Source organism: Phyllobates terribilis, unplaced genomic scaffold (genome assembly GCF_046119375.1).
Source record: "Phyllobates terribilis strain yellow unplaced genomic scaffold, ASM4611937v1 Scaffold_9__5_contigs__length_417890890, whole genome shotgun sequence".
Classification (NCBI taxonomy): domain Eukaryota; kingdom Metazoa; phylum Chordata; class Amphibia; order Anura; family Dendrobatidae; genus Phyllobates; species Phyllobates terribilis.
The window spans coordinates 388,319,204-388,331,388 of record NW_027362769.1 but is presented as its reverse complement, the minus strand read 5'-3'; the positions used below and the strand labels follow the sequence as shown (position 1 = coordinate 388,331,388).

General features: G+C 49.7%; 1 protein-coding gene across 1 annotated transcript in view; it reads right to left on the bottom strand.

Moving 5' to 3' along the window:
* Nucleotides 1–6,036, bottom strand: part of LOC141162495 (natural cytotoxicity triggering receptor 3 ligand 1-like) — a 34,332-nt gene extending 28,296 nt beyond the window's left edge. The window contains exon 1 of the mRNA XM_073648664.1: nt 5,879–6,036. Coding sequence (XP_073504765.1) covers nt 5,879–5,927 — 49 coding nt within the window. The 5' untranslated portion in view covers nt 5,928–6,036. The remainder of the gene's footprint in view (nt 1–5,878) is intronic.
* Nucleotides 6,037–12,185: the final 6,149 nt, after the last annotated feature.

The window sequence follows — 12,185 nt, the reverse complement described above, 5'->3', positions numbered from 1 at the left end:
ATTCGGCCATGAGGTCCAGGATAGGGATGGTAGGCTCTGTAGCCGGGGCAGGGGTAGCACACTCACCCGCCGCTGGGCCGCTCACGACCTCTGTCACCGCGTCTCCTTGTCCTGGGACTTCAACCCCTTGGCGGCGGTCCCGGATACGTAGCAACATCTCTTCCCGCCACGCATCTGTCGCCGCCTCCTGGGCCTCTCTCTGTCTCCGCAAGAGACCCGGGGCTTCCTGCCGGAGAAATTCAAAATCACCCAAGGATAATACGCTGCCGCCTCGCTCTCTGCCGGGTGAAGGGCCTGAACCGGGTTCAGAAGGTACGTTGGTTTGCTCTCCAGAAGCGTCCATATCTGCCTCTGATGAATGCCAACCTCCGACTGCAATAGCCGAACCTTGTTGCTTTTTTTTTCTTCCTCCTCTTTCGGGGCGGTTCCTGGGCGGCATGCTGACAGGTCCGCCTTTGTTCAGCCCATCCGGTTTGACGGGCATTACCCCGCGGACAGTCTCTGATGGAAGGGGCAGTCCACATTTTTGGCACCAAGCGGGAGCCCAGCCCACGATGGGAGGTGTTCAAAGACAGTCTTTTCACAGCATTATGGCGCCTGTTCTTCTTGGGCGGGCGCCATTTTAAGTGTAAAACGACAGTTCAAGGTGTAAGGCACACAGTACCCGGTAGCAATGGGTAATTCCTTCCTTTGCTGCGGGCACGCGATCCTGCCGACTACGCCAGGTTGTGACGCCTCTACTCGAAAAGCCCTTTTCTTTACCCTGGGAGATGGAGGACTCAGAGTCGGGTCCTGTGATGGAGAGATGGGGTGCAGCCGTGGCCCGGACCAGACCCGTGCTCAGGGCCGTCACATTTTAAAAGGATGGTGTGGGCTTATCCGGGTTGAGTGGCTGATTTACGACTACGCCACCTGTGGCACCTGGTGAAGTCCACCAGCGCCGCTGCAGTCCGCTGAGGCATGGTGTTATGGCGGCCATAGTTAGTACTACTCCCCACAGATGGAGCAGGGCCTCAGGGCAGAGGGACAGGATGGAGGGGGGTAGTAGTAGAGGAGAACGGGTGCCGCGTTGTGCGGTGTGGTGCAGAATAAACAGTCCGGAGGCCATAGGGGTGAACTTCCAAGGCTTTACTCACTTTAGAGTGGGCAAAAGGAAGGCGACTCCCTGCTCCCCACGGAGTCCTGCGGTCACCAATGATGGGGGTCCGACAACCTCCGAGTAAGTCCAGCGTTCAATCGGGACCCTACACCAGAGTGTTCCTGAACTACAGACCGAATCCTTTCCTGTCCGTGTGCGTGCGAATAGGCCGGGTCTCCCTCTGAGCTCCTCTCAGAACAAGGGCACGGGTGGCAGCTCCGCTCCTTCCGATACCTGGTGGGATCCTCAGGGCCTACTAGGCTTTCACGACCAGAACATGGAGTAGCAAGGTCGGGGGCCGGTACCCCTCTTGCAGATGGACTCCCTCTGAATAAATCAGGTTGGCGAGGACAGGTGGCGTACACCGCTCCGTCTGCATCCTCCCCGGGATCCATTTGCTATGGAGCCACACTCTTAAGCTCCGGGCCTTCTTGGTCCTGGTCCTTGACCGGGTCGAGACATTCCTTGTCTACAACCTACCCCTCGTCCCAAGGCTGGGGCACGAGGGCTGTGTCTCCATCCGATGCGGGCCCACACAGGATCCACATTAGGGTGGGAGATCACAGTACCCTCCGCAATTGACAGCATAAAGACAGTCAAAGAGCGATCAAAGAGCAGTCAAAGACCCAAAACCCAAGATGGCTTTTTATTAAATATGAAATTTAAAGTGTAACTGACTTGTAAGTCCTCCACCCTCACCCACTAACTGGTTCCCCTCATTCTTGGTTCCCCAGTCTCCCTCTAACCAGGAGGGCAGCACCTAGTGCATACTAGCCCCCTCTGGTGGAGAAATGTGGTGTTGGATGCAAGGTTTGGGTCACGACTATCACACTGTTCTTACCTCAGAGGAGGAACACTACACTCCATTAGAATAGTGCAGCATCCCTGTGGCGGTCGAACCCTCAGGGGCGCCACACTATGTTCACACATCTTGGTTTTTTCAGCATTTTTTGATGCGTTTTTTATGCAAATTTTCAGCTGCGTTTTACAGTACCAGCAAGGTCTATGAGATTCCAGAAATCTCATGCATACATCATGGCTTTTTTAATCAGGATTTTGTGCTTTGCATGTTTTTTTTTTACATTTCACTTCTTTCAGCGTTTTTTCAGCGTTTTTCACTCATTGGAAATAATGGATAGTGAAAAAATGCTGAAAAAATGCCTAGTGTGAACATTGCTATCAGGTTTTTCTGCGTTTTTAGTGAAAATAAGCAAGTTGAGCAGTATGTGAAACTCATTTATTTTTGTGATTTTATCATCTTGTCTTGGTCACTGAGATGGTAGTTTGTATTAGGAGAGTTCAATTAAATTTGTGATGTGTACAGTGTAAACATTGGCTGAGCTAGATGTGAGATTGAACAATACCTGTGGTCTAGGCACCTGTGAAATTGAACAATCTCTGATCAACTCCATGGCAGACCCCATAGTGTGAAAATAAATAGTGTCATACAAACTCAATGCACTGCCAGTGTCTAAACTATTCCTGAACAATTCACCTCCCCCATTGTTATATTTGAACTTCTGGTTAATATGGTTTCACATGTCTTGCATTGGTGACCTGTGTTCATGCTTCCCTGGTGGAAGCAAAGCTTAATCCCTTTACAGCCTGGGGTGTAATAGTACGCACCAGGCTGTCACCCCCTGTTCAGCGCGGGCTCCGGTGCTGAGCCCACACTGAACCGGGCACATGTCAGCTGATTATTACAGCTGACATGTGCCAGCAACAGCCGTAGGTGGAATCGCGATCCACCCGCGGCTGTTAACATGTTAAATGCCGCTGTCAATCTCACGTGATTGCGGGTCACTGATGGGTGGGCATGACAACCCTGGGTCTGCAGCAGACTCCAGTGGTTGTCATGAGCTGATCGCTATGAGCTCCACCTAGTGGTCGGCGCTCATAGCACAGGACCATTTCTGCTACATAGAGGTGATCTGCTCATCACCTCTATGTAGCAGAGGCGATCAGACAGTTGCTGCTTCTAGTCTCCTATGGAGACTATAGAAGCAAGCAAGAAGTGTAAAAAAACTTTTTAAAAATATTAAAAAAATATTAAAGTTTAAATCACCCTCCTTTCGCCCCATTCAAAATAAAATAATAAAAAAAAAACACATACACATATTTGGTATTGCCACGTTCAGAATCGCCCGATCTATCAATATAAAAAAAGAATTAATCCGTTCGGTAAACGGCGTAATGAGAAAAAAATTCTAAACGCCAGAATTAAGTTTTTTGGTCGCCGCAACATTCCAATAAAAGGCAATAACGGGAGATCAAAACATCAGATCTACCCCATAATCAATAAAAACTTCAGCTCGGTGTGCAAAAAATAAGCCCTCACCCGGCCCCAGATCCCGAAAGATGGAGACGCTACGGGTCTTGGAAAATGGCGCCATTTTTTTTTTTTTTAGCAAACTTTGGATTTTTTTTCACCACTTAAATAAATAAGAACCTATACATGTTTGGTGTCTACGAACTCGTAATGACCTGGTGAATAATAATGGCAGGTCAGTTTTAGCATTCAGTGAATATGGTAAAAAAAACAAAGAAAAAAAAACATCTGTGGTATTCCACTTTTTTTTGCAATTTCACCGCACTTGGAATTTTTTTCCCATTTTCCCGTACACGATATGGTAAAACCAGTAATATTGTTCAAAAGTACAACTTAACCCGCAAAAAATAAGCCCTCACATGGCCATATTGACCAAAAAATAAAAACGCTATGGCTCTGGGAACAAGGGGAGCAAAAAACAAAAATGCAAAAATGGAAAATCCCAGGGTCCTTAAGGGGTTAAAAGGGGACAGTGAAAAAAACACTGAAAAAACTCATCAACAAGCATCAAAAAAATCACCAAAACTGCAAGAAAAATCCTGAACTAACCTCCCTTGAGAGATCAGGTTTTGCTACAGAAAATTGACGCAAAAAAAAACATGATGTGTGAACAAAGCCTTACACTTCAGCGTGCTTTTATAGAATCTAAAATGCTAAAAAGGCCTTTACATCTAATCAACATGGAGGTGGGGGCCCAGGTCCAAGTTTTGCACCGGGGTAGATGAGACACTAGTAACGCCACTGCACAGAGAAAATCGTATACCAAAAAGTCACGTGTCCCACTCTGGATTGAAACAGGATTTATTTATCACAGAGTAAAATAAAATACACGACCCTAAGCCATTATTAGTATTACTGATAAAGGGACTAGGACTCTAAATATATAAAATTGTACGGGGATTGTCAGTTATATAGATGAGAAACAGTCTATACGGCTGTGTGCCCACGATGCATTTTTGGTGCGGATTTGGAGCGCAGAAACGCTCCAGAAACGCATTGCATACCTTATCCCATGGCTTCCTATGACATTCTGCAACTTCTGTGCACATGGTCAGGATTTTTTTCTGTGCGGATTTTACTTGCAGAAAAAATACGGACATAACCAATTCTTGTGCGTTTCTGCATGCAGATTTGCCTATACAATGCATTGGAAAAATGCATGGCAAATACGCATGAAAAACGCGTCAAAAACGCATGTAAAAACCGCATGCGTTTTTCTGCCAAGGAGATGCAGAAACGCTCAGTAAAATTTCTGCTTCATTTCTGCATCGTGGGCACTAAGTCTTAGGCTATGTGCCCACGTTGCGGACCTGAAGCATATTTTTTACGCTTCTCCCTGGCGGGAAAATCGCATGCGGATATTACATGCGGTTTTCCCGCCAGGTAGAAGCGTTTGTGAGGCGTCTTTGCATGCATTTCCGCATGCGGGTTATCAAGCACTTCTCCAAGCATCACTTGGAAAAGTGCTTGACAACTTGTTCAGAATGGTAAAAAATAAAAAAATAAACTTTATACTCACCTTCCGATGCATTCTCTGCCCCGTCCGGAGTCTTGAGCGGCTCACGCTGTTGTGTGCAGGACCTGCGGTGACGTCATTGAGTCATGTGGTGGGTCACATGACTCAATGACGTGGCAGGTCCTTCAGACAACAGCGCGACGGAGGGAAAACATCATAAGATAAGTATAAACTTTATTTTTTCTTTTTTTTACAGGTTCTTTGGTACCCAGGTCTGGATGAGAGTCTCCTCTCCTCCAGACTTGGGTACCATCCGCACATTGATTCCGCTGCGCTTCCGCAAAATTAATGAACATGCTGCGGATTTTTGACTGCAGCATATATGCTGCGGAAAAATCCGCAGCATGGGCATTGACATTGCGGAATGCCATTGGGGACCATGGGGTGCGGATCTACATGCGTTTTTCAAGCGTTTACGCTGCGGAAATTCCGCAGCATATACGCTTGAAAAATGCTACGTGGGCACACAGCCTTAGGGTGCTTTATTCTTCACGGCAGGGAACACTTTTTGATTGTTTCCATCCCCCGGTTTAGGGTAGAGAAGACTTTAATGTTTGCGTCCCTAGAGATCTCTGGAGGTAAAATGTTAATATTTTATCATTTGTATTGAGTCCTGTCCCTCCTCGAGGGCAGAGGATACGGCTGCCCTGGGAGAACTCGAAGAATCTCCATCAACACAGCTTTCCAATAATTATATACTGGACAGTAGGAAAGGTGACTATAGAAGATGCCGGGGGGCAGGTGGTAGGACGCATTGCTCCTGTCCCACTCCTCCTCACCAGTCTGTGATGTTCCCCTCAATCTACCACCACACTGTGACCACGATCTCCTAGCAGTGCAGGTTCTCCAGGTCACCAGCATTGTCCCTTTTTCAGTGCCCGACCCCAGTACTGACCTGCGGGACGCAGAAGCAGGAGGAGCAGGAATGTCTTCATTGCCTCCATTTTATCCAGATTATAAATGGAATGGATTGTTTTTTGCTTCCTCCTCTCCCCCTGATCCTCCTTTACTTTCCCTTCCTATTCTCTGAGTTCAGAGAACTTAACTCTTTCCTTGCATGTTGTAGGTCTCTTCTCTCTCCATAATCCTAAAATATTAGCTCTACCTACATCGCATTTGGCTGTATATTCCTGTGCAGAGTATATATAGTATGTGGTGACAGGGTGACGCTCTCAGGACATGGTCCCCCAATGCCGGCAGCCCCATTATTAGATATTTCTGTCCCGTGTACTCATAGGGCAGATGACATTAATGCAGACTAAACACTGCTGAACGTGACTCCATCTGCCTCATTAAAGTCAATGCCTCTCAGCAATAATCCTATATTTCCCACCTGATCCACTTACGTATGGCTCACGCAATGTAGATATTCCCTTAGGCAGATGATTTGCTTTGTTATGTTTCTGTTTTATGCAGGACTTCCATGACTGAACTGGGAGATGTACTGGGACGTTTCCTTACCCTGTACTGGTTTCTCATTCTGTCTGCCATTATGTAGATACCTTGCTATTGCACTGACGTTCCTTTACCTTTTCCTCCAGGCTCAGTTTCCCCTAGGACCTTCCACGTGCTGGGTTGAAGGTGTACTTAATTTTCCAAATACGTTTTATTGTGTGAAAAATTAAAATGGTAATTAAGTCTCCAAAAATTATCACCAATCTACTGAATAGGGGATAATTTTTTAGATCTATGCTGGTCTGTGATCACCATAATGGAGCATATATAATATATACAGTCAGTCGCTTCTGCGCCCTGGAGGCAGGGCCGGCGTCAGCACCCGGCGCACCCGGGCAAATGCCAGGGCCCTGAGCAGGCAGAGGGGCCCACTGGCGGTCGCGCACCCCGCTGGGCTATGGGCGGAGGAGAGCGGTGTCATCGCCCGCTCCCCCCCGCGTGCTCAGGGCCCCGGCAGTAGGATACTTACCTCTCCCCGTGCCTCCGCAGATCAGCTGTCTTCCTGCTCTGCGCTCCCTGTGACGTCTCAGGTCAGAGGGCGCGGTGACGTCTTTCCACCGCGCCCTCCCCTGAGCCGTCACAGGGAGCGCTGAGCGGGACAACGCCGGAGACGCTGGAGTCCGGACCCGAGCAGCGAGCGGCGGGCAGCAGGCAGCGGGCAGCAGGTAGCAGGTGAGGAGAAGGGAGGTGAGTATTTGATTTTTTTTTTTTTTTAATGTATGGAGGCATGGAGCAGTATAAAGAGAAGGGGGGGGGGCATCCTGCATGGGGCATTATAAAGAGAGGGGGGGGCATCCTGCATGGGGCATTATAAAGAGAGGGGGGGGGCATCCTGCATGGGGCATTATAAAGAGGGGGGGGTGACATCCTGCATGGGGCATTATAAAGAGAGGGGGGGGGCATCCTGCATGGGGCATTATAAGGTGGGGAACAGCCGGCATGGAGCATTATAAGGGGGGGCAGCCTGTATGGGGCATTATAAAGAGGAGGGGTGACAGCCTGCATGGGGCATTATAAAGAGAGGGGGGGGGCATCCTGCATGGGGCATTATAAAGAGGAGGGGTGACAGCCTGCATGGGGCATTATAAAGAGAGGGGGGGGCATCCTGCATGGGGCATTATAAAGAGAGGGGAGGGTGTGACATCCTGCATGGGGCATTATAAAGAGAAGGGGGGGGCATCCTGCATGGGGCATTATAAAGAGAGGGGGGGGTGGCATCCTGCATGGGGCATTATAAAGAGGAGGGGTGACAGCCTGCATGGGGCATTATAAAGAGAGGGGGGGGGCATCCTGCATGGGGCATTATAAAGAGAGGGGAGGGTGTGACATCCTGCATGGGGCATTATAAAGAGAGGGGGGGGTGGCATCCTGCATGGGGCATTATAAAGAGGAGGGGTGACAGCCTGCATGGGGCATTATAAAGAGAAGGGGGGGGCATCCTGCATGGGGCATTATATAGAGGGGGGGGGGACAGCCTGCATGGGGCATTATAAAGAGAAGGGGGGGCATCCTGCATGGGGCATTATAAAGAGGAGGGGTGACAGCCTGCATGGGGCATTATAAAGAGGAGGGGTGACAGCCTGCATGGGGCATTATAAAGAGGAGGGGTGACAGCCTGCATGGGGCATTATAAAGAGGAGGGGTGACAGCCTGCATGGGGCATTATAAAGAGGAGGGGTGACAGCCTGCATGGGGCATTATAAAGAGAAGTGGGGGGACATCCTGCATGGGGCATTATAAAGAGGAGGGGTGACAGCCTGCATGGGGCATTATAAAGAGGAGGGGTGACAGCCTGCATGGGGCATTATAAAGAGGAGGGGTGACAGCCTGCATGGGGCATTATAAAGAGGAGGGGTGACAGCCTGCATGGGGCATTATAAAGAGAAGGGGGGGGACATCCTGCATGGGGCATTATAAAGAGGAGGGGTGACAGCCTGCATGGGGCATTATAAAGAGGAGGGGTGACAGCCTGCATGGGGCATTATAAAGAGAGGGGGGGGGCATCCTGCATGGGGCATTATAAAGGGGGGGGGGACATCCTGCATGGGGCATTATATAGAGGAGGGGGGAACAGCCTGCATGGGGCATTATAAAGAGAAGGGGGGGCATCCTGCATGGGGCATTATAAAGGGGGGGGACATCCTGCATGGGACATTATAAAGGGGGGGGGGCAGCCTGCATGGGGCATTATAAAGAGAAGGGGGGTGACATCCTGCATGGGGCATTATAAAGGGGGGGGGGACATCCTGCATGGGGCATTATAAAGGGGGGGCAGCCTGCATAGTGCATTATGTGGGGGGTAACAGCCTGCATGGAGCATTATAAGGGGGGGCAGCCTGTATGGGGCATTATATGGGGGGTAACAGCCTGCATGGAGCATTAAAAGGGGGGGGCCTGTATGGGGCATTATGTGGGGGGTAACAGCCTGCATGGAGCATTAAAAGGGGGGGGCTGTATGGGGCATTATGTGGGGGGTAACAGCCTGCATGGAGCATTATAAGGGGGGGACAGCCTGTATGGGGCATTATGTGGGGGGTAACAGCCTGCATGCAGCATTATATGGGGGCCAGTATCCTGTATGGAGAGTTATAAGGGGACCGGTATCCTGTATGGAGCGTTATAAGGGGACCGGTATCCTGTATGGAGCGTTATATGGGGGCCAGTATCCTGTATGGAGTTTTATAAGGTGACCAGTATCCTGTATGGAGCGTTATATGGGGGCCAGTATCCTGTATGGAGCTTTATAAGGGGACCAGTATCCTGTATGGAGCGTTATATGGGGGCCAGTATTCTGTATGGAGCCTTATATGGGGGCCGGTATTCCATATGGAGCCTTATATGGAGGCCAGTATTCCGTATGGAGCCTTATATGGGGGCCAGTATTCCGTATGAAGCGTTATATGGGGGCCAGTATTCCGTATGGAGCCTTATATGGGGGCCAGTATTCTGTGTGGAGCGTTATATGGGGGCCAGTATCCTGTATGGAGCGTTATATGGGGGCCAGTATTCTGTGTGGAGCGTTATATGGGGGCCAGTATCCTGTATGAAGCGTTATATGGGGGCCAGTATTCCGTATGGAGCGTTATATGGGGGCCAGTATTCTGTGTGGAGCGATTCACCGGTTTCTGAGCTATTGTGGAATTTACAATAGATATCACTCATGTAATGTAAGAAGTGAAATCTTTGCATTGTACTATATATATATTTCTCCGCCGTATCTCTGCATCATGAATCGTGGTATGTGTTAAAGGGGCCCACTGAGACTCTTTCGCCCGGGGCCCAGAAAAACCTGGAGCCGGCCCTGCCTGCAGGTCTATGACGATGATGAAGATAGCTGACCGCTGGGCTAGGCTCTCATCATCACTCACATACACATTGAAATGGGCAGCCGGGTATATACAGTGCAAGAGAGGGGTCACATCCACTCCTCTGTTTTTATGTCTGCAATCTCATTCTTAAAAATGTTTTTTTCCAGACTTTAAACTAGGTTCCTGCATTTGATTATCTTAGGAAGGCGGTGGGGAAGGAGGGATGCGAAGAAAACGGTGGGGAAGTAAGTGGTGCTGCACCTCATATATTAACAGTTTTCACAAACCTTGACAAACAAACTAGTGATGAGTGAATCTTCTGAAATTTGAATTTGAAGAATGTTCCCCAAAAATTTAATTCACGGTGAATAAATTCATGCGAATCTCAATACTAGAAAGCTTGGAATTGCTTGGACAATTGTAGCGCCCCGAGGGCTCGGTTGCTACAGGGGTATTGCACCTCAACCAGAGGTGTGATATTCCACTCCCAGGTAAGGATGGAGTATGGACCAGGGCTCAGTTAGCTGCATACACCACACACACCCCATTTCCGGGGGACAGCTCTACGGTGCTCCCATTTATATATTTATGCAGGCACATCTGACTATGTCCCTGGCTGGAGTGGGGAGGGGGGAGCAAAACCCAGTGGTGTAGGAGCAGATAGGGGTTGGGTTCTGAGCATAGGTTGGAGCTCATTGGGTGCTGGTCACCTGAGCTCACACACAGAAGAGGAGGTACAAAAGGTGGGCACCATCTTAGTTCTGGGTGCAGAAAGAGAAGTTCAGTGGAGAGGTGACAGGGAGCTGAGGCTCTGTAGGAGCTCTGCTCAGAGGCAGGCCTAGAGAAAAGGCCGGGGCCAGAGAGGAGGAAGGAAGGAGAAGAAGGTCTGGAGAAGAGGCCGAGGGAAGGAGGAGAAGAAGGAACAGGAAAGAAGGAGAAGAGACAGAGAAGTAGAAAGGCTCAGAAACAAGAAGGCAGAAGGGACCCTAAGAACCCACGAGATAACGGGTGAAGGGTCAGGCAGAATAAGGGTACCGGATTCCCAAGTGGGTGGAGGTAAATAATCCCTCAGCCAAAGACCAGAGGTCATAATCATCTATTGGTGCGACCCCCTGCCAAACCTGCTAGGAAGGCACCATATAGGATAGCGGGAAACGGGGCCCACGTTTACCCTCATAGATCCGCGGCAGCTGGACAGAAGTTTGGTCACTGGTGGGGCATGAGCCAGAGAGAGGACAGAAAGGAGTCCTGTGCCATACTCCTAAATTGCCTGAGGGTTGACCGAGCCCCTCACCTGGTGGACGCAGCACGGCTTGGGCAGTCATTACCTGTACAGAAGTGGCTTGGAGTATACGAACTGTGAGTAAAAGACCCTGGACTGCAACACGTTGTCTTTATGTTTCTTACCTCGCCAGCACTAACGGTACTGGGACTCCCTGCACCACAACCCCCACCATCTACGCTCACTGCCCTGAGGCTACACTCCTCCTGTGGGGAGTTATACTATTCTCTGCTGCACCCACAACACCAGCCTCGGCGGTCTGCCCTGCAGCGGCGGTTCACTCTGACCGCGATACACGGGTGGCGTAGTCGGACATTTAAAACCCAACAAATAGACTGCCACAACGTTTGGTCTGACCACCCTGAGCCACGGACCGGGTTGCCTCTACTACCCCCATTATTACCCTGTTGCCTGGCTCCGAGTGCCCCACGGCCCAGGGGGCGAGTAACAATCTTATGGGGAGAGGGGAGAGAGAGGACCTGCTGACCATAAGAGCTTACACTGTACAGGAGAGAGAGAACGCCACTGACCATAAGAGCTAACACTGTACAGGAGAAAGAGGGCCCCACTGATCATAAGAGCTTACACTGTACAGGAGAAAGAGGGCCCCACTGATCATAAGAGCTTACACTGTACAGGAGAGAGAGGGCCCCACTGATCATAAGAGCTTACACTCTGCAGGAGAGAGAGGACACCACTGATCATAAGAGCTTACACTGTATAGGAGAGAGAGGACGCTGCTGATCATAAGAGCTTATATTCTATAGGAGAGAGAGGACCCCACTGACCATAAGAGCTTACACTGTACAGGAGAGAGAGAATGCCGCTGACCATAAGAGCTAACACTCTACAGGAGAGAGAGGACCCCACTGATCATAAGAGCTTACACTCTACAGGAGAGAGAGGACCCCACTGATCATAAGAGCTTACACTCTAAAGAGGAGAGAGAGGACCCCACTGATCATAAGAGCTTACACTCTACAGGAGAGAGGACCCCACTGATCATAAGAGCTTACACTGTACAGGAGAGAGAGGATGCTGCTGATCATAAGAGCTTACATTCTATAGGAGAGAGAGGACCCCACTGACCATAAGAGCTTACACTCTAAAGAAGAAAGAGAGGACTCTACTAAGGATAAGACTTACACTCTACAGAA